Here is a 27,061-nt window from a genome sequence, read left to right on the forward strand (position 1 = left end):
ACGTAATCAGCGACCCCGGCGAAAACCCCGTATACCAAATTTGGCGCGAATCTTATTTTTTGAAAACTTGGTCGGCCATCTTGAAATGTTGCAAAATTGACTCATATCCGTAATCAGCGACCCCGAAAACCCCCGTATCCCAAATTTGGCCCGAATGTTATTTTTTGAAAATTTGGTTGGCCATATTTGATCTGCCTGTCTTTTTGAGGTTAGAAAAGGAACCATCAATTTTGACCGCGGATTCAAGTTAAGCGGGTTCTTAATAACCATATAAATGAACATTTGAATATAGAAAAACAATTTTTGTATTTTTCCTAGCACTTTTTCGTGAATTTTTGACCTGTTTTTTGAGGTTAGGAAATTCCTGAGATGTGATAGCTCAATTCTGACACCGGATTCGTGATCAGCAGGAAAAAATACTACAGAAATGTCACATGAAAAGTACAACTTTTTTTGTGTGTGGCTGTGTTATGAAAATAATTTGCAAGCAAGTGTATGTGGAACCCTTTTTAAGATCTGAAGGTCAAGAATTCCTATTTTAGTTTTACTTTGTAATTAGATTAAAAAATTTTCTTACAAAAGTTCCCTATGCAAATATAGAAATCATCGTCTAAATCCATGCTTCATTATCGAAATAAGACAACTCAAATTTTTTTCACTAGCCGTCGCTGAATTTGAAAATGCGAAATTGCCTAATGTAAAGCAGATGTTAGGTATATGCACTATTTAATTACAAGCAAAGGAATGTAAAAGAATAAAACAAATATTTGTAGTAATGCAATTTATTTAATTATTCATAGAAACTGCCATCATATGGTAACAAAAGGAAGTAACGACTAGTCTCGTAAAAATGTATATACAAAAACAGTGATGATTCTCAAGACATTAGACAAATCTTAAAGTTACTTATAAACCACTAAATACCAGATATGTGAAGGACACTTATTTTTAACATTTAAAACATACTATAATTTTTTTTTCTTGTTTTTAAAACTTTGTATTTTTTTTTTTATAAAATTATATCGCTTTTAATTTTTTTTTGTTGTATATAAATTTTCAGACAACTAGACATTAAAATAAAAATGTCTTTGTAAGCGTCTTTACATACATGCAAGCTAAAACAAATTTAAAATTTTCTGCAACACAAGAACTTTAATTCTTGTGCCACAAGCACGATTTCTATTTAGACCAACGATAAATTAGTAAAACAGTAATAAAACAAAAATGTAGACATTCATTGTAAAAAAAACGCTTACAACATGGATAAATAAGTCCTTAAAAAAGAAAAAATGTTTATAGCAGCTTACTTGGTAACATTTTCAAATCAATTCTTCTTACATGGGCTTTTGGTTTTTTCTTCAATGGTCGAAAGTGGTGTGTAGTAGCTGCGATATCGATTTCCCTTCTCAATGGTCGATGAGTGCTGTTTATTATTTTGATTGTCATACTGCTTCATGACATTAGATGCATTGTTAGAACAATTCACCAATTCAGCAGATTTAATCTGAAAAACAGTGGGAATACTCAACATTCTGTATTACTCCAAGAAAATCTAAAACTATCTCTAACATTCTAGAAATAATAAAAAATTGCTATAATACCAGTCACAATAGTAAAGGTTAATGTAAATTAATTTAATTCCTAATCATCCTATGATCTCTCAAAATTTATAAATACGAATATTTCGTAGAAATATCCATCCAAAATATTAATTTTTTAATAACCATCACAGTAATAAATTTTAATAAGTAAAACTTAACTGGGCTCCATAGCAAATAGGCAAACAGCAATACATTTTTATAGATTTTATTACAGAGTTTGTCTAACTATGAATCAATGCGCAAATAATAGACTTTCCTTCATTCTAACACAGAGTTTCTATAAAATAGAGTTAGTTTGACTCAAATTAATTTTTGTTGTAAGGAAATTTGTAATTTCAATCCGAGTCCATTTTATAGAAAATCTGCATTAGAATGGAGGAAAGTCTGTTATTTGTATTAATTCATATTTAGACAAACTGTAATAAAATGTATCGCTGGTTGCCTAGTTGCAACAGAGCCCTCTTAGAAAAGTATTACTACAGCCCGTTTTTATGGAATATTTAGATATAAAATAATGTTGACCGTTTGCTTGCTGCCCACCTAGCACCCTATTGTCATATCACATTAGATGGACTGATAGTAGGTATGTAGTTTACTTAGTCATGTGGTAAATCAATTCAGTGTCACAGGTCATTCACATGGAGATTCACATAGTGCTTTGAAATACCCGTAACAAATACTTTTTATTAAAAACCTCACGATTTTAAAAAATATTTCAAACCTATCAGATTAGTATTTTGTAAAACAGTCAAAATAATTATTTTAATACATAAATTAGTTTTACTGACAATTAGTAACACAGCTATATACAAAGCCTTCATAAATGATTACAAGCCACATGACCAGTAATTTTTTTTGGAACAGTAATTTTATTTCCTTCATGTTGGCAATTAAATTTATTAAAACAATAAGACCAAGATTACATTAAAACACAACATTCTGTTTCACCAGCTGTGATTGGTCTAATTTTTCAAGAAATACTATTCAACTAATCTGCGATTGCATTATCTCGAGCATAGGTGTAATGGTTTGTTACTATTCATTGTAAATGAATCATTTATATTGGCGATGCCAAGATTTACGGATTTTTCGTCATCAGTACCAGTCAGGGTTGCCACTAGGCATGTGCAATACCGGTACTTTTAAGTAGTGAATCGATATTGATACTTTTCAGATGAGTATTTGGTACTTTGTATTTGTTACCCAAACTGATACTTGATACTTACGGTTCCTATGAATTTGCTTTCGCGTTCCTACTAAGTAGTAAGTATGCATCACATATTGATACCAACTGATTACTTATATATTTCATTTCTCATTTATTTGAGTAAGACCCGTCGGCTTCTCTCAGTGTTGAATTGAATTATATTTACGTTAATAATTGTATTTCATTTTATCTTAAAATGTATTAAAAATAAATAAACTATATTTATTAAAAATATTTTATATTTTGGTAAAAAAAAGTATATAAAAAATAAGTATACTAAATAACAACTAAAGACTTCTTTGGCAAAATAAGTGTAACAAAATATTTAGGTACATGTTTAATATAAAATATGCTTATTAGCATTTAAAAAAATTATTTTCTGTGCATTTTTTGGTTTCAAACAACACCTTTTTTCTGATATATCTGCGCCAGCTTTGGAAAATACCCTTTCACTTGGAACTGACGTAGCTACAATACTTAAATATTTGTTGGCCAATTTTGCTAAATTAGGGTACACCCTTGTTTTCCACCAATTTAATGGATCTCTTTTTCTATTAATATTTGGTTCTTGATCAAATTGCCTTAATTCTATTATATAGCAGATGCTACTGGAGTCTATATAGTCGTTACATGCAAGTCCCAGAAATGAGAAAAATAATAAACTGGGTAGAGTATCAAGTTCGAGCGTTATCGACATCGACCGACACTCCGACAGTATCGACCCAATAGTTTGGTGCTATGTCTCGTAAACTTCCAGTATCGATACTTAGTAACGATTATTATTTCAATTGAGTATCAGTAGTTTCGATTCTCTACAAATATCGAATACTAAGTAACGAATAGATAGTATTTGCACATCCCAAGTTGCCACCCGTCCCGTATTTCATGGGACCGTCCCATATTTGTCACATGTCTCGCGTCCTGCCATTAGTTCATATGGGATGCTAAATGTCTCGCATATTCGTACTTAGGAAAAATAAATGCCAATCCACACCCAAACAACCATTCTTTTACAATCATGAACCATCATGAGCAGACGCTCTTCTTATACTCACAGTAGTACCTACTTTGTCTAAATCATGCCTATGCCTCCTTGGACGGCCAAATTCACGATATCTTGGAGTTAGGGCTCCTGATTCCATCGTTCTTGTATCAGGGAAACTTTGCCGATATTCTTTTTGACCCGTCAGACCATTACAGAAACCATAAATAAAATGCATATCGACGATTAGTGAAAGCATGTGATAATTCATGGTTGTAAGAAAAATCGAATGAAATGCAAAGTCAAGCACAAGGATCACAACTAAGAAGGTAAAGAAACGTAAGAAATGGTTGATTGAGTAAGAAATGATTGCACACGAAAGTGTATCATTACAATGAAACTGTCGCCATGAAAGATGCCTACTATGTGAAAATGTTAAAAAAAGCTAGTGTTCTGAGCCATACATTATTTAAAAAATATTTATTTCTAACTAAACTATGCAGAATTCGAAAAAAAATAGGGACATTTTTTTCTTCAAAAAGATCTAATTCATTAAAAAATAATATTTGCTTGATAATTCAAAGGAATAAATAAAAATCGAAAAATTTCTGTTAAGGGTAGTTAGAAAACTATCCTTATTTGTAACCAATTTTGATGAAACTCATGACAGTTAAATCCTTATGGTATGATTATTACCTACAATTTTCATTCCATTATCTTAAATCAGAAAGTTATTTTTAAAAGTTTCCACCAAAGGATAAAACCCCTTTGGAGAGCCATACTGTAGGAACGATGCTCGGGAGGACCAATATTTATTGGAACTTTTTTTACTATTTTTAGCTCTACTTTCACCTCCTTAAATTTTGTACCAGCTTTTCCAAACGCCTTGTATATTATATGATATTATTTATTTATTTATTATTTAGACGAGACTGAAGATCGAATATGTTTTACAAATTACTTATGTATGTTTTTTTGTTGGTTTTTAATAATAAAGTTATTATTTTATTTTTTTTTTTGTATATATGTTTTGTATTTACAAAATCTAAACCTCTGGTGAACATTACATTTCAAAAATATTGTAGACACAACTAAAAATTTTTGCATTTTAAACACTTTGATCTTGAACATTTAAAATATTTCGCCTGTGGCGCTGCTTTTTTTCTCTCAGTAATTTATACGATAAAAAAACGTGTCCCGTATCTTAAAATTGAAAAGCTGGTACCAGTAGTAGTCACATGACTTGTCAACATTTATGAAGGCTCTACTAATATTAATTACAATTTAATTAATCACGCAAAAATTATAAATCTTTCAAACTTTTTTTGGTGCTTTGGCTTCATTGATATCAAAAAAAGCAATCTGTTGTTACAAAATTATTTTCTGCTGCAATTTTACTCTCAGTCACTCCATTAGTTTCATAGAATTGGTCTGAAAAGCAACACTGATAGGTACGCATATACAACCAAGTTTAGGAGTTGCCCAGTGGTGATATAGGCAAGAGTTTAACTGCAGTTTAAAAAACAAATTATAACTCGCCTATTAAATTAAAAAATATATTTAAGATTAGTATTCTAGGGAATTGTATTAATTAACCCTAAAAAAAAAAATTATCTCGCTTAAAGTTTAATATTAACGTATTTACTGTATGTATTTACTTTTTTAAATACCCAATTAAATAAAAAAAAATAAAATATATTAACGTGCACATTTTAAATTCACATATTAATGGCACTGATTTAGTAGAGTAGCAATGACTAATTCTCACATATATAATTCAGTGTTGAAGCAACGGTAGATTTTAAACTTTTAACAAGTTATTGAGAAAATAATCAAGTGAATATAAGATTCAAACAATTAAGGAACAACCTTAAGTTGTCCTAAGGGACAACCTTTCTTTTTGCCGAGTTCAAATACTGTAACACCAAAATTGTGACCTGACATAATTTTTTACATCTTTGCTTATTAATAATTGCTAAAAAAAAAACAATTTGGTCATATCTTTAGTTTCTGTACAGCCCTAAATTTTATGCAAGCCTATTGGCGATACTTCATAAAATTGTGGATAAAACATTGGGACACTTACTTTGCATGTAAACTGAAGTTCCCGAAGAATGCCAAGAAGTTGGATCAAATCGCCTATTAAATGCATAGACTTATTAGCAATAGCCTGAGTCAAAAGTTTTTCAATTTCAAATTTGAGTAACACCAGAGCCAAAACTGATGATCGGAAAAATGCACAGCTGTTGTTAGCTAGTAATATTTCCAATCTCGTCAGGAGTTGTTCCTTTTTCAAAACTTCGTCGACTCGATATCCAACCATCCAGCGTGACATGATGTATTCTAAAACCTCTAGGTATATGATGAGGAAATCGGCACAGGTTGTTGTTCGATTATGATCGTTGTTGTCTAGTTTCAATTTTTCTTTAACAATTTTTACCATTCTGTTCAAGTCATTCATGCAGAAATTTTTAGAAATCGCTACAAGCTGATTTGCATCAACATTGCATCCCTCCTTTTCCGCAGCAACATAAAAACAGCTGACTGTCAGACAGTTCAGGTATTTTTCTTGCACCTATTTAACAAACATAATAGAATTCATTAATCTATATAAGGCATTACTAGTTTTCTTTTAATAAGGTGACAATTTGATTAAGTAGGTTGAGTAAGTTATATTTTAGTTAGCTCAGGGCCATATGTTGCTACCAGCGGCAGCTGGTCAAAACTGAAGTGGTTATATTTTTATAAAAAAGCATGGGATCCACACCGTTTTTTAGGTGATTTCTAGACCCGCAAATAGGTCTTTTGGATGAAAAAATTTCCAATGAAATTGCGAAATAAGAATAAGGAGAATAAGGGTTGCCCACCTTGGGATCTCAAAAATATTTATTTTTCATAATCAACTAATAAATATAATCAGGTGCTTAAAGTTACAGCATTATCAAATTTGAAAAATTTCTAAAAAATTATTTTTCTGAATAATAAAGGAACAAACATATATGTGCAAGAATTGCATCATTAATATGACAGAAACAGTTTTGACCTATTTCATCATTCGTGTTACTCTCAAACACTTACCTTTAGTCGGGAAAGGAACAGATCGAGATATGTCGCAGCGGTGAAGAATACATTGTGTGGAACGTCAAACCAAATGCGCAGTAAGCGAAGAATGTTAACCGCCCTGTCTCGGTCGCTAACCGTTACCTCCCATGGCTGTAGTTCCTCTTGAATAACTAAAAGATTGGGCCTGTAGATGTTTTCCACCGCAAGAGCTTCCTCAAGGTTAAATGCGATAGGTTTCATGTTTCCAGCATCGGGTGAAGGCCGCCCCCTTCTTTTGCTTGCTTGGTCCATAGCTTTAGATATGCCCTTTTGTTAACAAGCACACCTTACCATACCACCACCGTTTTCTCAATATGAAAAGTCGGTTGAAGCAAAAGTAGGAGAAGGCCTAAGACCTAGAAAAACGAACAATGGTTTTTCAATGAAAAAACATTTAAAAAAATGACACAAAAACCGAAAGTTTTTTATCACTTACCCTGATGCTTTAGGTGGAATACAATTTTAGTTTGATTTTATTAAATAATTATAATTCAAACTAAAAAAATTAACTGTCACTAACCAAATAGAAATTGACAGAAATAAGAACTTGTGTTTTAAGACGTAAATCGCAAATTTCCTGCTGACAGTGATACCAAATGTAGAAAAAAAAATATGTTCAAAAGGACATTCTCAAAAGTATATTCTGTTTTTGAAATTAGCAAAATATGCCTTAATATAAAGTTATGATCATCTCAAAACTTAGATATAATTCAGTTTATGAATGTTTAGCATGATATTTAACCTGTCTAGAGCTAGGTTTTTAGGAACGTACCCTAAATTTTTTATACTCTTCCTGGATTTTAAATTAATCGATCCATTTATATATCACATATATCGTTTATACATATTCTATGACGATAAATCATTTTTACTAATATATTTTTTTAAATAGAAATAGTACGTAATGCTACACATATTACATCGTTTTGTTTTTCTGGTTGCCTACCCTAACGGATTTTTTATTTATTTTTTAATAATAAAGGGTAACATTTTTACCTTATTGCTAAAAACAGTAACAACAGAAAAACAGAAATACCAGATTACCTGTATATAAATAAATAAATAACTAACTAAATAAATATATATGTACATATAATAAAATTTATGTATATTACATCTCTTAATAACATTAAAAAGTTTATTTTCTTTTTACAAAATTAATAGACAAATTCATGGCTGTATAATATGTTTCTATCTTTAGGTAGGTATACCGTTGGAACAAGTGGCAAGTGGCCTATGAATGTAACTTGAGACTGCTGGTAAAACTGGGTAAGTACATGGATTTCATGCATTATAATGTCGTAGTTTATAAAATTTCTAAAGCCACCTATTTTCTTAATGAAAATTCAGTTATTTACAACAAAATAACAATAATAAAAGTAACAATGATATCAGAGGTTGCTGCTCCGAAAAGCATCGCAGATGGATCAATCCCCAACTGGCAGCATTCAGGCTTTAAGACCTATTGTGCATGCTGCTAATAAAAGTTATAAAGCATTTATAAAAACAGTATATTTTACTCAATATTGCGATTGCCGCTTCCATTCAGTACTTTTTAAAATTATCTTAGATTAGATATCGATAGAAAGCGATTTTGTAAGAATCGAAAAACTGCTGAATAGTTTATTCAAAGATCTTTAAAATGGGATTTAACCCTTTTCCTCGGTGAGCAAATCAAGCTTTAAGATAAGGCAGTATATTTTTTATAAATAGCTGTACTTTAAACTAAGAAAAAACTTCGTAAATCCACCTTTGCGTTTATTTTATTTCACAGTAGAGTTGCACAGGGCTCGTTCTAATTAAAATGCCCTGTACATGGACTGCTAGTAGTGATTGTGGTCACATTTACTCGACGGTTTCAATAATTGAGGTTACCTATTGTTACCCAAGCTTTTGTATTTTATTCATAAATTATTATTTCTAGTAATACAATTACTTATTATTTTAGAAAACACTAAACAATCATTCTTGTGCACTTGGATCTGAAAGTTTATTTTTGTGGTTAAATCTTATATTCTTCTACTTTATTTTTGCCACAAAGTAAGTTGTGAACAAAACAGTTATATCAACTTAGTTGTTATCTACTTCAAGTTGCTAAGTTGCTATTAATTTACTTTAATTAAATTTAATAAAAATTTAACTGAAAAACCAGTTTCTATAATGTTGAATGCTCCATCATGCAACATATTGCATGCGATGTTCTGCTTCATTGAAATTTCTTCTTTGGATTTCAATCAATTTAAAAGAGTATGCTGTCTTATTTCTTATATACAGCGCGTTTCTTACATATAGCACCAAATTGAAACAGGAGATAGGGAATGTCAGTTTAAGCAAAAAGATTCTTATAAATGTGGTTTCGAAAACGGTAGATAATAATGTTACGGGGTGATAAAATATGTACTGACAAAACACATTTTTTTAAATAATTTGATAATAGTTTATCAAATCTAAATGAAATTCGATACAAGTCTTTCAATTATCGAGATCGATAACTTGCAGCATTTTTTTTTGTTAAAAAATCTGTTAAGGTGAGAAACGTGATCTTGTTCGGGATATCGAAATCTGTACTATTTTCGACAAAATTTGTAAAAAAGAATAAAACAAATCATTTTGGCGATGGAAGATTGCGAAAATCATAAGTGTCATGGACTGTTTCCAAATTTTAATGTTACATTGAATTAAAATAAATATAAATTAATTTAAAAAATGGAGATGGAATCCTATTATGCTTTATTTAAGGCCTAGTGATGCTTGGGAGTTAATTAAAAGACACATATCAGGGAAAGAGTAGATTTAGTATCAATGCCTTCCAAAAACTTCAAAATAATGCCATGTATCTCTATCGATGTGAATGTGAAAAATCTATTTCTACACAACCATTTATTTTTACCATGCTTATTTGGAGTTCATAATTTTTGAGTTATTTAAAAAAATATTTTTGGTAGTGTATATTTATAACACTGTAATGTTTAGTAAGTATTTTTGGATCCATATTTACAGGAATTTATTGATTCAGTTTGGTGCTATGTTTCAGAAACACCCTGTATATATGATTAATAGTTTTACTCATGGTATAACAGTTTGGGCGTTGGGACAAATTAGAGAATTAGAAATTTAATAAAAAAATCCTTTATTTAACAAAATAAGAGAGGATGATATAAAACAGTTCATATAAAATTAAACATTATATAAAAATGAATAGAAAATAATACTTTCAGATTACTACATGCAATGAAAAATAAATGATTAAATTATATCACAGTAAAAATGTAGAAATGCTCAGTTCTACCCGTACAATAATTAACAAAGAATCTTAATACACTACTAGGAACATGCACACTCTATAACTACCATATTGTCCCACTTCTCTAGTAACAATTTAGTAGGATCGTCTTTGTTGATTAATAATATTTCTAATGGTCCTAGTTTCGAAGGGGCACAACATGCTTTTGGTATAATTTTTCTATTAGCTATTTTGGCATTTTTTCTCTCCATCTGATGCATGAGACTTTGAATTCTGGAGTGGTTCGTCGCATGATTGTAGTTAGGAGGGCACAGGCCGTGGCAGTACCCAGCCTCGTAGATCTTAGGTTCGACTATGAAATTCATTTCAGGGAATTCGAGTTTAGTAAAGTTAACTTTCATGTTTTGTCTGCAGCATTTCCTCTTTTGGCGTTTGCCCTTCTGGCAGTCAGTTCTTCGCTCGCTTTGGTATGGAGATGACCGACGAACACGTCTAATGTCAGGATAGATTAGAGAAGTTATAGCAGCTTGATATGGACTTAAACTACTTTCACAGTCTAAACAAACTAATTCTAAACCTAGATTAATGTCCCCGCTCAACCACGATTGCACCGCACTGGTAACGTCCACCTCGCACCATTTCGTAAAGTTTTTAGAAAGGTAAAATGTTCGCTCTTCGAGCAGTTTTTTTCGTCTTCCGCCAAGGAGTTGGTTCACCTGCACCCTCACGGTGGTAGGCCCTTGCGCTTGGGGTGGTGCCAGGATTCTCAGCTGGGCATTTTCTACTTCCACTTGATGCGTAGCTGTTATTGGAAATTTCAGCCTCACGGAGACGTCCCTCTTCTTCCACCATACTTGTTTCTCTGAAACAAAAGATACAGAATTTATTAACATTTTGCCACTATATTTTTTGGTTTTGGACAACACTCTATATACATTTTTAATAACTAACTCGAAACATATACAGTATTTTTCAGTGTCAAGAATTACAGATTTTTTTTTTTTGAAAATGCTAAATTGCAGATTAAATTAGATTATGTTCGACTTTTAGAGGCGCAGCTGTTCTTTATATTTACGGACAGCTGCTAATAAGTGTGAAGGGATCATTCAAACTAATTTATATGTTCTAAAACGCTGTTTCTACAACTACATCAAAGGGTGAATTATTAATACGAAGTTTAACCATTGACTTTTTGTTTTTGCACTACTCTATATACAGTGTGTCCGACTAAGAACCAGAACACCGTTTCAATTTCGACTTTCAGAGGTGCAGCTGTTCTTTACGGTTGCGGACAGCTGCTAATACGCGTGAAAGCATCATTCAAACTAATGTTTTAAATTCTGTTTTTACAATCTCAGGCGACTTGTTAATACAAGTTTGTAACAATTAACTTTTCGTTTTTGAACCACCTGATATACAGTGTAGCTCACTGTTCTAATTATGATATTGATTGAATTCACTCGAAATATCTTCGACTGTTGTTCAGTGCCAGAGTTGCAGATATTTTGATAATAAGCCTTCTAAAATTAAAATGCAGAGTAAATTAGATTATGCCCAACTTTCAGAGACGCACCCGTTCATTATGTTTGCGGACAGCTGCTAATAATTGCAAATATCATTCAAATCATGTATACTCGTATGTTTTAAAATTCTGTTTCTACAAACTACATCAAAAAGTGAATTGTGAATTAAATTTTCAACCACAGACTTTGATTGTGAACCACTGTATATACACTAAAACTTGTTCACTAAAACTTGTTCATTATATCTTCGGACAGCTGCTAATAACAATGCCAGGATCTTTCAAACCAATGTATATTCGTATGTTTTGAAATCCTGTTTCTGTAATTGCATCAAAAAGTTACTTAAGTTTTCAACCGTTGACATATTTTTCTATATAGTGTGTCCGACTAAGAACCAGAACATTGTTGCAAATGCAGAGGCGCAGCTGTTCTTTATATTTACGGACAGCTGCTATTAAATGTTAAAGGATCATGCAAACTAATATGTTTGTTTTAAAACTCTGTTTCTACAATTGATTCAATAGATGCCTTGTTAATACAAGTGTTCAACCATTGATTTTTACTTTTCGAACCACTTGATATACAGTGTGGTACACTATTGAACGATTAGTGACAATTAACTTGAAATATCTTTTAGTATAAAATTTATAGATTTTTATAATAAACTTTCTAAATTTAAATTACCGATTAAATTAGATCGTGTTAAAGTTGTAGAGACGCACCATTTCTTTGTATTTACGAACAGCTGCTATTAATTGTGCAAGGACCATTTAAACTAATGTAGGCATTTCTATAACTTGTTAAGACAAGTTTTCAACCATTAATATTTTATTTTTGAACTACTCTATATACAGTATAGAGTTCTGAAAACGAATAAATTAATATTAAAGGTAAGTGTAAGGTCTTTTAATTAGTAGAAATTTAGTTCCATCAGTTTAGTCAGTGGTGTACGGAATTCCTCCTTTATATAAAAAGAGTACTGAAAAGAGTTCTTTTGAAAAAGTAATAATAAATTGAAATTGTCCAAAAACATATTAAATTTGGTTTTTATTCTTAATATAATAGTTATAGATTTTTTTATAATAAGCTTTCTACATTTGAATCAAAGATTAAGGTAGATTGTGTTAAAGTTGGTAGAGACGCACCATTTCTTTGTATTTACGAACAGCTGCTATTAATTGTGCAAAGACCATTTAAACTAATGTAAGCATTTCTATAACTTGTTAAGACAAGTTTTCAACCATTAATATTTTGTTTTTGAACTACTCTATATACAGTATAGAGTTCTGAAAACGAATAAATTAATATTAAAGGTAAGTGTAAGGTCTTTTAATTAGTAGAAATTTAGTTCCATCAGTTTAGTCAGTGGTGTACGGAATTCCTCCTTTATATAAAAAGAGTACTGAAAAGAGTTCTTTTGAAAAAGTAATAATAAATTGAAATTGTCCAAAAACATATTAAATTTGGTTTTTATTCTTAATATAATAGTTATAGATTTTTTTATAATAAGTTTTCTACATTTGAATCACAAATTAAGGTAGATTGTGTTAAAGTTGGTAGAGACGCACCATTTCTTTGTATTTACGAACAGCTGCTATTAATTGTGCAAAGACCATTTAAACTAATATAAGCATTTCTATAACTTGTTAAGACAAGTTTTCAACCATTAATATTTTGTTTTTGAACCACTCTATATACAGTATAAAGTCCTTAAAACTAATAAATTAATATTGAAAGATAAGTGTAAGGTCTTTTAATTGGTAGAAATTTAGTTCCATCAATTTAGTCAGTGGCGTACGGAATTCCTCTTTTATATAAAAAAGAGCATTGAAAAGAGTTCATCGAAAAAAGTAATAATAAATTGAAATAATCCAAAAAGATATTAAATTTCGTTTTTATTTTTCATATCGCTTTGTATTTCCAAATCTAAGCACCCCAAGACAAAAATATATAGAACTGCTTTTGAAATTTCCTTCGAATACATTTAGTATTTTCTCCGAGTCCTCTTTGTAAGCTGTACTAATTTTGAAACTAAAGGTCAATATTTGTGCTCGACAAGACGAACTCAACTCACAAAACCGGAATAGCTCTGCTTTAGTTAATTTTATTACATTTTTATGCCTTTGAGATCAAGCTTAACAGTTTTCGAAATACGAAGACGCTCTAATAAAATGTAGGTACGTGCTCTTGTGTGTCAAGGAAGAAATATGTGTAATATTTTATTGGTTCTTATTATTATAAAATGGCAATAAGTTAATAGTCATTTCAATAATAAAGGACAACGTATTAAAGAACGGTAATTAATTATAGATTTTATTATTGTACTATTATAGTGTATTTGGATTTTTAATAAATTACCAAGGATATCGGTTATTAAATAGAAAAACAAACAGTAACGACATCTGCTCAAAGTCTTTCAGACAAGACCGGTGACATTAAAGTGTGTATTATTTCTCTTGTTTGATTTTGGAATGTTAAACAGGTATTTGGGTTTTTTGATGAANCCACTCTATATACAGTATAAAGTCCTTAAAACTAATAAATTAATATTGAAAGATAAGTGTAAGGTCTTTTAATTGGTAGAAATTTAGTTCCATCAATTTAGTCAGTGGCGTACGGAATTCCTCTTTTATATAAAAAAGAGCATTGAAAAGAGTTCATCGAAAAAAGTAATAATAAATTGAAATAATCCAAAAAGATATTAAATTTCGTTTTTATTTTTCATATCGCTTTGTATTTCCAAATCTAAGCACCCCAAGACAAAAATATATAGAACTGCTTTTGAAATTTCCTTCGAATACATTTAGTATTTTCTCCGAGTCCTCTTTGTAAGCTGTACTAATTTTGAAACTAAAGGTCAATATTTGTGCTCGACAAGACGAACTCAACTCACAAAACCGGAATAGCTCTGCTTTAGTTAATTTTATTACATTTTTATGCCTTTGAGATCAAGCTTAACAGTTTTCGAAATACGAAGACGCTCTAATAAAATGTAGGTACGTGCTCTTGTGTGTCAAGGAAGAAATATGTGTAATATTTTATTGGTTCTTATTATTATAAAATGGCAATAAGTTAATAGTCATTTCAATAATAAAGGACAACGTATTAAAGAACGGTAATTAATTATAGATTTTATTATTGTACTATTATAGTGTATTTGGATTTTTAATAAATTACCAAGGATATCGGTTATTAAATAGAAAAACAAACAGTAACGACATCTGCTCAAAGTCTTTCAGACAAGACCGGTGACATTAAAGTGTGTATTATTTCTCTTGTTTGATTTTGGAATGTTAAACAGGTATTTGGGTTTTTTGATGAAAAAATGCGAATTTGTATTTATGAATTTTTTCAGTAATGTCCCCAACATGAAAGTGAGTTTTGCGTCAATACATTTTATAGAGCACCTAAGGGGAAATACTGGTAAACGTTGACAACCATAAAAGAACATAGGCTTTCATCGGTATCTTCCCTCGATTCATCATTGCCTTGTATGACATATTTATTATACTAAATGCACCCATTCATATTTCTGCATCGCGGTACGTTCTCTCTATAACACTTTTTGAGTTTATTTCTTAAAATCAGTGTGTAGAAGTTAGACATTATTTTCTGAACGAGGTTACCTTATTCAAATATCGCCAACGGGAATGTAAAAAATTTGCACACGCCTAGGTAAAATATTTTTAAACAAGCATTTTCGCGTTTGATCGATAGAAAGAAACGTTTATTCGGTCGTGGTTACATTGTAAAATAATAATAAATTAGCGACAAATACTTGACAAAAACCATCATCGTTTAAAATAACTGGCGGTTCTAATTAATCTTTGACATACCTCTTTCATTTCGAAACTTATTCGAATCATTTATTATAATTTGTTTCACAATTGTCAATTAAGTCTTCATAATTTCTGTAATTCTGCTTAAAATATACCGATAGACATTAAATATTCAAGGTACGATAAAGCAGATGGGCGAAAAACAAATGTGTCGTCATTTTAGAAACATACAGGGTGTCCTGGTTATAAAACTCCTCAAAATAAGGAAAAAAGTTCCCATAAAAAGGGAAACATTTCTGAAAATGTATTTTAAATAATATAAATGTTCAATTAACATTCTCTCTTTTATATTTAAAAGACTCCAAAATCATTCGGGGGGGGGTGGGGGGGGGGGGGGGGGGGGGGGGGGTGGGGGAGGGAGGAGAGGGGCGATTCATTGTTATCATTTTGACAGATAAAGAATCAATGAATATTTGTGTAAATTTTCATTTGTTTATCTTTAGGCGTTTGAAAAAATCAGGAATTTTAACATCCTGTATGTCGAAAACTAAATATTTCCCGACCTAAGTTTGTGCAAACGCTCAAATGTAGACTAGAAAATGTTAGGCAAGCCTAACTAAAGAAACATAAATTCGTTGAATCGCTAAAAATATAGAAATTCAATGCACTTGAGAATTTTGAAAATTCGATCGGTCGATTAGATTTTTAATTGCATTTTGAAGAAAAAAGGATGTTACGTTTTATTCGAAAAACGATTTTTTTTAGTTTAAAATAAGCATACTCCATAAATCGAAAATAAATTGCTTTATACAAATGCAATTTTAATGAATTAATTAACAATTGAAAAAAATCCTTCGCGTATAAATTTGTAATTTTTTGAGCGATAGCAAAACACATTTTTTTAACTGCCTGGTAAGTTTATTTTAGATTAAAGGAATAATAACTCGAAAATTACCCGTTCTACGGGTAATCTGTCTAGACTTTTGCTATGATGTGAAATTTTTCAAAAAATTGTATACTCAAAACTAATCCGTTTAGGATACTATTCTTAGAAACTTTTTTCTTTAAAATGATCTAAAGAACCACTCGCTTTATCCGCACGTACTTACGGACACCCTGTATATACTCTGAGAATAAGGTCATTTTTGGACATAAAAGGAACAAATTTCTAGAAACGTGTGTATCAGAACGTACAAAGAAATAGTACTACGTTCTGAACAACACGAAAATTTTAATTAAAGTAGTCCTTTTACGGGTGAATAGGTAGCAAAATCGCATTACAATGATAGAAATTGACAATGTACGCCTAGATTATTTTTTAACCAGATGGTTATTCTAGAAATGATAATTATAATAACAGTAATCAGTAATTAAATTTGCATTGATGGCAAAGTCCGATAACGCCGCGATCATCCTGTATAGAAGTAGGAAAAGTGTTCATGTAGTATTTATTTTTAGTAGTTTGGTATAAATTTAGATACAGACAGAATGTTCATTCATATGTTGCAATCAGTCACACAAATCTTATGATATAATTTTAAAACATCTTTTAATATAGTTGTGATTGGAAATTAAGCACAATAAACTTGAACTAAAAGCTTTATATGTGAACCGTATAAACCCAGTTTGAATGTACGCGGTTTGGTTACTATTTTCGATTCTTCGGTGTTTAAAAGTGTGTTCTAATTTTCTACCGGCTATCAGTGAACACGCATTTTCTCGTAATGATTCAAAACCTCATAATGTGTCAATATGCGACACTCATAGTTGCTCAGAGATATTAATATTCTTTTATTTTTAAATAATAGAATTTTGTTACAATGTCAGGAATTTAAATAAAAAAAGATGCTAGCTTAATAGGTTCGAGATTCGAAAATAGGACTGATGACCACACGTTTTCCAATTTTTTTTATCACTTATTATGATGTTTATTAACGGTTAATATATGAAATTTACATTATATTTAGAAAACAAACAGATGGGGGAATACCACAATATAAATAAAAAGAAAGACTGTAAAAAAGAACTAATAAATAACTGCAGTTTTATGGATATTAATTAAATTATGAATCATCAATTAGTATTAATTTCTTTCAATTTCTCGACTACTGGTAATTTTCTGAATTCTAACACAAATTCATTACAAACATACTTATTTGTCCTCTGTTTAAAACTCAACGTACATACTAGGAAAATAATTTACCCTGAGGCATGTCCTTTTCAGATTCCTGTAATAATCGTATATATTCCGCCAGATAATTGCGTTTACTTCCGACTGTGTGTATTTTTCCTTCAATTTCTTGTAAATGATATTTTAATTTTATAATTAGATACATATGTAGAACCGCTAGTCATTCTTATTGCATTTCATAGCATCATATCCTATTCCATGCGAAAAACAACTGATCTATAATTTTCAAACAATTGAACATCATATAACGGATATAGAACATCCTGTATATTTTTAAATATTTGAATAGGACGCTGATTTCGGATCACAGTTATATAAAAATCGATGTGTGAGATGATCAAAATACTGTCATGCACAGGGTGTTCCTTAAATATGTGCCAACAATTTACGAGGGAAAAATACAATATTAATAGAAATCTTAAAGGTTTTTGTATAATATTAATTTATTTCCCAAAATTCACGCAAGTAGTAATTTTGTTTAAAAATTGAATTTTTTTATTGGTTCATAAAGTATAGAGTATAAGGTTATGTGTGGAACAGTATATCGGGTAAAGCGTTTCAACGGTTTTGCTGGAACATGCGCACTCTTTTGTAGAAATTCCCCATGGCCGTTTCGTTGATACAGCGCTCAATTTCCTCCTTCAAGTCATGGTTGGTCGTGAGCCTTTTGGCGTAAACGTTAGACTTAAAAAAACCGTAAGAAAAAAGTCCAATGGCGTTAAATCGCATGGTCTGGGCGGCCGATTCTGATCACCAAAACGGGAAATTACACGACCAGAAATGACTCATGCAGTAATTGAATGGTTTCTCGGGCTGTATGCCATGTGGTACCGTCTTGTTGAAACCACGTGTCGTCTACATCCATATATTGGAATTTTGACACAAAAAACTAGATTATCAGAGCACCAATTATTGCCCAACCAGCCGCATTTTCGAAGAAGAACGGTCCGATAATGCATCCAGCCCAAAATTCGCACCAAACAGTGACAAGTTTGGATGAATTTGTTTCTCAACAAAAACTCGTGGATTTTAAGTCCACAATTTTGTCGATTAACGAAGCCATCAAGATGAAAATGAATTTCATCGCTGAAGATGATTTTTTCGAAAAATCAGCATCCACTCGTTCCATAATCCATTCAGCGAACTCTCTTAGCTCCGCATGATCAATAGGTTTCAGTTCTTAAGTCAATTGAACTTTGTATGCATGAAGATGCAAATCTTTCGTGAGAATACGCTTCCCGAAATGTCCAATCCTTATCCACGGGGTCGAATTGATGTTCCTGGACTCTCAGCAACAAATACAAATGTAACGTTTTATGGCATTTCATCATAAAAAATGTTGCTTTATACAATTGGAAGTATTAAAATCTGCCAAATCATCTTTAAGTAATTTGGTTAATTTATTAAAAATTGTGGGATTAAAAGAAATAATAATGACACTAAAAACGAGGTTGCATTAAATTGTCCCAAAACATTAAATACGTTTTTTTCTCGGAAGCGGTTAATGTTATGACTTGCAACAAAAGAACAGTTTTAGAAGATGTTTTAATAAATAACTTTTATTAAAGTTATTCTTTTCATATCTTGACATTCAAACATTTAAAAATATATACTACCCAGCTATTCTGCCTGTTCTTGAAACATAATATTTAAATATTCGTGTTTTTTATATCTCAAGGATAAAAAGGAAAGTGTAGAGCACCCGGTATATATTACATCTTATTAATAAACAACTTAATCCAGTAGTAAAAAATGTGAAACAATCCGGTAATATATATTTTAAAATGTAGGACATCTGTTTTAAATAACAAATGGTAATTTAATTCCTATTTGATTTATAGTCTGTTTTATTTTGGCAATAAAAATTAAACGTATACAGTAGATTGATAGTGAAAGTACTACTTAACATAAAATGTGAGAATCTTCAGAAGCTGCTATATATATGTCACATAAATAAAGTGTACATTCGTTCTGCGTTTTGTTTTATTTGACTCCTGTGATTGGTCTGTAGGAGCAGCTTTAAATGTAAAATAATAACTGCGTTAATTGTTTGCTGGCGCTGTAGTTAGATTCTTATCTAACACCCCTCGTATTTGTTGCGGCTATTGTAATGAAGAACATACTTTTACCAATAATATCACGCCTATTAAATATAAGTAGGACTTCAACAAGTTTGACATTTCAAACTCTTGGCCAAAATATGTGTATCAAATTCTGTGGATAGCTTTCTATAAAAATATTTGTCCTAATTTTTCACTTGTGTTTCCGAATAAATTATTTTGACTATAATTGCTGTGGCGCGAGCGGACTTTTTCTTTTGATCGAAAACAAAATAATCGGTCTGCACTTGCCAACAGTTGGCCGACGATTATTTTTTTCTAGTATCGTTAGTGTCATAATTTTCATTTATTTCCATTGCAGTCTTTCGTTTCTCGGAAATCGGTATTTAAATATTTCCGCATTTTCTTTTAGTTTAAATTTTTAATGGTGCGTTCTCATCACCCGTGTGGGCTTGCTTATATAATAAATGGCTTTCTAATTATTGCCGATTTCCTAGTAAAGGAAAAGCAAATGCACGTATATTTTTGGTTATTTAAACGTCGGCATATTACATCAACATCTACGCGCAAAGAGCAACAAAAACCTAATATTCTCTTTGAAGCGCTATGAATTAAGTTGCTTTATTGTCATTTGAATTAAGAATGAAATGTACGACTCAAAGGAAATATCAATGAAGGGAGGAAATGGTATGAATGTAAAATTTTCAATGAAAATTTCCCGGAGAGCGTTTTTATAGTACTATGACATTCATTTAAAATACATTCAATAATATTTCCTAATAATAGATACATTTGAATGTAAATGTTGGTGTAGGTGCGACTTTTTAAGAAACTAGCCAATATTAATGCAGTGGTAATTCACCAATCGAGACGGTCTTAGCGAAAACCCCAAACTCTTCCATAATTCTGTAATATTAATAATGCAAAGAAGTGTCCCATAAACTTTCGATATCATTGGATGGCTTTGAAAAAATTCATGTTGTAGTATCCTCGAAAATGTCACATATCTCCAAAACTAAATATGATAATCAGGTCCGGTTTTTACCATTCGAATGGAAAAAAACTATACTTTATATTACTAAATGCATTTTAAGTAGAAACATAGTAGTTAAGAGCGTTAGAATGTTTTGGATCAAGGATAACTTGATTTTATTTAAATTACTGATATACACCGACTCAAATAAGTTTGCATCTGAGATAGCTCCGCCCACAAATGCGCAGTGAACGCGGCAAGGGAAAGCGTTCTCTCTCAATCCTGCGCAGCTCTGTATGAGATGCAAACGCAAACTTATTTGACGTTTTTCATAGTTTTTTTTTTGCTATTTCAGGGCAGTGTTGCCAACCGTAGGGAAATTCCCCTAACTATTACGAAGTTTTCTTTCTAAAGCAACTTAGCGGCGACAAAACAATTCGACTGTAGGGATAGTAGTAGGGAAGACATAGTTTTTTGTATGTTCTAACAAAATTTAAAAAAATTATGGAACAGGAAACCAGACATAACCTATATATAAAACTATTTACTTTTTCTTAGACACTGGCAAATTGAAACTTTCTTGTTTTTAAGATTTTTTTTATACAAAAAATCGTAAATCGTTATAAAATTCACTCAAACTGATATAAATTGTTAATTTGTGGTTGGCAACAGGGGTTCACTTTTTAAAAATCAATAAATTAATTCAACGTTTTCCACATAAACGGTTTAGAAGAAGCTTAGTTGACTGCGGATCTCCTAATCTAGCAAAATCTAACTTTCTCTAATGGGATTTTATTAAATATGGAATTTATTCTTTCTCTCCCATTACGATACAAGATATGCAAAATCGAAAACTACGAGCTTTCAGAAAAATTACACCTCATATTTTCAAAAAGATATGTCTCCTTGTTGACAAGAAGTTCATTTTGGTCTTGAAAATTCCATTTTATATGGAATCCATAAAATACGGAATTAAATAAAGAAGAAATATCTACATGCTTCTGAAAACTTTGCATGTAGGGTCAAACGGAGTTTTTTTCAGTTTTATTGTGACAATTTACGCACATATTGCCACCGCCTATATATCATACACATCGGAATGTATTTCACATCTATATTTAATTTTTTTGCGTAAATAACTGGACATAATATACATAATTTATACTGTTGAATGAAGAGGCATATAGGTGCGACTCCCACAAAAATTCAGTGACGAATAGGATAAATAGTCATCGATTTTAAAAATAACGAAAATGACGAATTCGGGGAACCTTATTAGCGAAGAGTTCTTGGAGAAAGGTCTGGACGTCAATTTTTACCTGTCAATAAGTTATATACGGTGTACCGTGGCTAACTTATTAGTAGTGCAACACTCGGGCAAGGTAATAAAACATATTCAGCACATGCCGACATAGGTAATAAGTCCCAAAGAGAATTTAAGATAGACCTAACCGATTTCCAATGAGCGAAGAAACAAATTAAAGAAGGTATGCCGACTGATCGAATTTCTACCTTGGGTTACGAGTTTTAAGTTCACGCTAATTTTACAACTTTGAAATATGAATAAATCTATGATTGAAAAAATCTTAAGTATGCAAGCCAGAAAAAGGTGTGTTTACGACTAAAAATTGTTTTGAAATTTTTCGTTTTATCACCACTAAGGTTATTCGAACGTAAAATTTGTCTCTTTCATCACTCACCAAAGTGTTTAACTGGAAATTATACAAAAAGATATGCTTTAAAACTAATACTGAGAATACTATTACAAAGTATTATGTATGTTTCGAATGAACATTATAATAAAGTAATATGTTAATGTAAATGAAATTGACACAAGCATTTTAAGGGATCCTACTTAATTAAAGTGATTGTCTCAATTTTTGTCAAATTTTATCCGTATTCAAACTAACTTAATAATTCATCTCCTAATATTTTCATTTAGAGCAACGCATATCATTAAATTTCTGAGCTAACGCTGCTTATCTGGTTATGACGCAATAGAAACAGTTCCCAGATTCAAAAATACTGTTTCTTGGTAGAAAAAACTGGACGTATTAAGGAAAAATTGCGCCCGTACATCAGATAACAAGTTATATCTCAGGACATCTACATAGTTACATATAAATTAGAAAATCAAAATTACTACATGAATTTAGGCCAGACACTTTAACACCTGCATTTAACGAACAAGTGAAAGACTCTGAAATAAATTGGGGGGCATTAAATTGAAATCGACCTGTACATTGCGCGATAAAACGCCTATTAATAATTTATGGTGCAATAAAATTTTCTTGAAATGTGACATTTACACAAAATCAAAAAACGTCCCCGATCTCCCGTTCAGCATTTACAAAATAGATGTAAAGTTCAGAATGTCGACAGTTCATTAATTTCCAAACACATGTTTATTAACCGCCCGTAACTACCGAGGTTGTAAACACTAAAAAATAAATAAAAACAGACCATAGTAACTCATCAATTACACATTGAAAGCGCATTACTTAATACGTTGTGTTCCTATAAGCTTCGGCACAATCGTCTTGTTTGTAGTTTAATTTTTATGACGTGTCGGTTGCGTAACCAAATATTGGAGCAAGGTGAAGTATCGCCACTGAACAATTAGGTCAGCAAAGATCAGTCCCTGCTAGTTCAAGTCCTTCCGCTGGACCGAACACGACGAATATCAAACCGGACAGATTTTATTTTGAGGAACATATGACCGACAAATCGGTGGTGAATGTCTTACAACCAACTCGCCAGGAGGATATGTTACAATTAACCCACCACAGTGTACCCATTTGTCAACAACGGTAGCTAACTTTAGAACGTATATCTTAGTGGAATGTAATGAATGTATCGATTTCCTACAAAATAATTCATTTAGTCGGCACTCTCGATTTCAATTTGACCTCTAGGTAATGCAGCAAAACAAATGCAATGCAACTAGTTAATAGATTGAACTTGGAAAACACCACTGTTAGAAAAACTGTTGTAATGCGGAAACTTAGTAATTGCATCATCCGAAGCGGTAATTCAAAATTAAATATTAGAATGTCAAAAAATTACGTAATATGTGTTAAATATTTTGGAAAAATTATAAAAAATTGGAACCGACTCGAGGGAATATCAATAAATCAAATCCAAGGATCACCTAGTCAGATTTCCTTAAATTTGTACAAATAACATAATTTTTCATGTGTTCGGAAGTGGTGCTTTTTATTTGGATTATAAATGATAAATTTGACGATTTATAATTTTCAGGTGTTGAATGTTTACACCTGGACTATTGCGCTACAATTTTGAGACTATAAATCATGAATATAATATCAAGCGATATAATAAAACTCGTTCTTGTCCGGTTTTGTTATATTCACTAAAACTATACTTGCAATTAACGTCTAAATTTTACTAACTCGATTAAGTCGTTAAAAACAAATACGCGCAAACGTGCCTATTCGTACGAGGATAAAAATAACTAATTTTAAATTTCATAATGGGCGCTAAGTCTAAATATGTAAAATATAATTTTAACTCAGTCATCTCCGTTGAAACGGACCGCGCGTGCATAATGCAAAACCCGATATAAATGGAAATTGGTTCCCTGCTGTTAGTACTACAAGAGGAAAAAAGTTAACAAGCTTACAGCCTATAAGCTTTCAGTGTAGAGTCGTGTTGCCACATCAGCAATCACCGGAGATATTGTTTCCCACCCTGAAATTTACAAACAATTATCGAATGGCATTCTAGACGTGTAGCCCTAAAATAAATCAAAATTAATTTTAAATTCAAAAAGGAGTGATTTATAGCACACAATCTAACATACAATAAACAGATGGTAGCGTACATTTAAATCTTTCATCAGCTTATGTGTAATTTGTTAAGTAGGTAGGTTTCATTAACATTTTTGATTTATCTAGTGAAAATAACTAAATATTGGTTTTGACATTGGTATAGTTTACTACGATAGTAAAGCCAATCTACATCCATCAACGCTCCTAGATAATCGAATATTTGTTTCTGATTTATCGGCGCATTGGTACATATCTTAAGCTTTTTCACGGTTTACTGTGATTTTATTGGATCCCCGCAGAAATCAGGACATTTCCGTTTATTTTCAAACAAAACAGCATCTCCGTGGTTGATCCAACAGTTAAGTTGGTATCTTTATCTTTCCTAGAGCTGGTATTCAATACGATATTTGTTTAATCAGTGTTCCGGTATTGAATACTTTTATTTGACAGTATTTACCAGTTGTAGACATGTATTCAGTACTCAGTACTCGGAAATAGTATTCATGAGTAATAAAGGTATTTTATGAATACCCGAGTACCGGATTCATGAATACTAAGTAAATTATTACGTTAAACATATGCAAATATAATTTTTCGACGGTATAAAAAAATAACAATTACATAAATCATTTGTACACGTCTAAAAATTGTAAAATCAAACCTCTAAATGTGACGATACTTTGTATACGTCAAATTTGACATTTAAATTCTAAAATTCATTATAAAAATATATTTTTTGAGCGATATTTTATTTTAATTACTTTTTATACTTTTTTGTGTGACAATACCTCAAAATTGCCAGTTTTTTGTTATTATAACTTACTGAAGGAAAAAATAGTTAAAAAAGTTTAACGCGGGAAAAATTAAAATACTTTCGACATGAAAGAAATGCTGAATGAAAATTTGCATATCGACTTTTTCAAATAGATTTTTTTTTAATTTAGGAAAAAGCAAGAAAATTGGCATTTACCGGATTTAATGTCACATAGTTTACAGTCTTTAGACAAGCACAAGCCATTGCCGTAGTAGACTTTTTTAGTGTAACGATACAAATTTAGGCAGCCCGCAACAAATTGCCATGGTTGAAATTGTACAGACCGAATCTGACCCTTGTGTACTATAAAAATGAACAATTTCAAATTACTTTATTTTTATAAAGATTTAGAAGTATTTAAGAACAATCAACAAGTGTTTGGTAAAGTAGATACTCAAATGTGCTTAAAACTCACAAAAAACGATGTAAAAGAATATTCCTAAACTTAAATGAAATAAAAGTTTAACATTAACCGTGTTATTCCTAATACGCATGCTCGGGAAGAATAGCCTCATACGCAGGGTTATCGCTATCATCATTAACGTATTTTCTCTTCTTTTGTTTAATCTTGACATTTCCAGTTCTATTAAGTATTTTTGTTTTTCATGGTATTGTGCTGTCAGTGTTTTATCGAGTGTTTTTTTCTTCATGTGGTTTATTATAGACGTACTCTTAACCACAACCAAACTTTTCTTGAATGATATCCTGTTACGAGGCTACTTCGCTCACATGAAATTATCTTTAATGCGCATGCTCAGTAACATTGATATAATTTTAATTTATTAATTACTATAAAAGTCAATATTGTTTTATAAATTTAAATATATAAATTCTATAATTCTTTTAGTTTGTCACTTGGGGGTTTGAAGCTTCTTAAATATTTCTTATATTGCCAGTCCTGATCCTTCCAAATGTTGACCCATCGCGTTTAAAGTTTTTAAAGGACCCGCCACGCAAGGGTAGTTTTCAGAAATCGAGTTGGCGTGTACCGGGTAAGTGGGTAAACCATACGATGAGTAATTAACCAATGACGTAAGCGTCCAGTGTAGCTGCCTGGTATGCAACATCCGCCTGCCGCCACTTCTGTGGCCTAGAGCAAGGTAACTGAGTTTGGTATGTTTCTCTTTAAATACATTTTAAATGGTAGAACGTTGACGTTTTCGCTGGAATTCTCTTGTAATTAATTGGAATTTAACTCTATATTAATAACAGCGTTTGAACTATTTTTTTTTATTCAAATTTCTGGGAATTTTCGCTGGAGAATGACTAGGTTTTACCTTGTAGGTACACCCGGTAAGATGCTTCCTGTTCTTTCAGTTACATTCAGTGGGTTCGCGTCATTCGAATAAACTGTATACTGGGTGTCCCACAGCCTTGAGAACGACTTACGCTGGTCCTCGGTCGATCGCAACAAGTGTACCGAAATCAGTTGCTGCTACAGTGAGCTGAGACAACTAATCGCACGTCTTTCGAAAAGCAGTAGCTCTTTTACAATAGACAGTTCCGTTCCATATTCAAATCAATTTTCTTTACGTTTTAAAATGTTTGTCAATGATACAGGGTGTTTTGAAGAGTTAATGGATATCTGAATATTTAATTCCCCCGACTGTTATTTCTATGAGGCTGTGGGTTTTCCACATTGTCCGAGAAGCAAGACCTTTTGAGTTACAACGACTAAAAATATCAATTTCTTAATAAAAACCTATAATATACCTTTTTCCTTAGCAATAACAATAACATCGGGAATTAAATGTACATACTTCTAAAAAATCATCATCAAGATTTCGGAGATAT

At 31.3% G+C, this 27,061-nt stretch overlaps 2 protein-coding genes across 3 annotated transcripts in view; both read right to left on the reverse strand.

Annotated features, from left to right (window-relative positions):
* Positions 1–766: 766 nt before the first annotated feature.
* On the reverse strand, positions 767–7,444 carry LOC108909518 (cyclin G). 2 transcript variants are annotated; one of them, XR_001964419.1, is made up of 5 exons: positions 7,329–7,444; positions 6,869–7,248; positions 5,877–6,365; positions 3,876–3,982; positions 1,411–1,504 (listed from the first exon to the last, which is right to left on the reverse strand). XR_001964419.1 is itself a non-coding variant. In XM_018713890.1 (4 exons), the coding sequence occupies exons 2-4, from the start codon at positions 7,142–7,144 to the stop codon at positions 1,325–1,327; spliced, it is 945 nt and encodes a 314-aa protein (XP_018569406.1). In that variant the 5' UTR covers positions 7,145–7,248; positions 7,329–7,444; the 3' UTR covers positions 767–1,324. The 2 variants fall into 2 exon arrangements, 1 of the variants encoding a protein (XP_018569406.1); XM_018713890.1 differs by lacking the exon at positions 3,876–3,982 and having other exon boundaries at positions 767–1,504.
* Positions 7,445–10,129: 2,685 nt separating this feature from the next.
* The window catches only part of LOC108909139 (protein DVR-1 homolog), a 29,164-nt gene continuing 12,232 nt past the window's right edge, over positions 10,130–27,061 (reverse strand). The window contains exon 3 of the mRNA XM_018713379.2: positions 10,130–10,998. Within this exon, the coding sequence (XP_018568895.1) occupies positions 10,217–10,998 (782 nt within the window). The 3' untranslated portion in view covers positions 10,130–10,216. The remainder of the gene's footprint in view (positions 10,999–27,061) is intronic.

This window comes from Anoplophora glabripennis, unplaced genomic scaffold (genome assembly GCF_000390285.2).
Source record: "Anoplophora glabripennis isolate ALB-LARVAE unplaced genomic scaffold, Agla_2.0 scaffold9, whole genome shotgun sequence".
NCBI classification, from domain to species: domain Eukaryota; kingdom Metazoa; phylum Arthropoda; class Insecta; order Coleoptera; family Cerambycidae; genus Anoplophora; species Anoplophora glabripennis.

Excerpts from the sequence above, each read along its gene's own strand:
- LOC108909518 (XM_018713890.1), bottom strand. The coding sequence starts at position 7,144 with ATGGACCAAGCAAGCAAAAGAAGGGGGCGGCCTTCACCCGATGCTGGA. Across the intron at positions 6,366-6,868 it reads TGTTCCTTTCCCGACTAAAG|GTGCAAGAAAAATACCTGAA; the intron begins GTAAGTGTTTGA and ends TTTGTTAAATAG. Across the intron at positions 1,505-5,876 it reads AACTTCAGTTTACATGCAAA|ATTAAATCTGCTGAATTGGT; the intron begins GTAAGTGTCCCA and ends ACTGTTTTTCAG.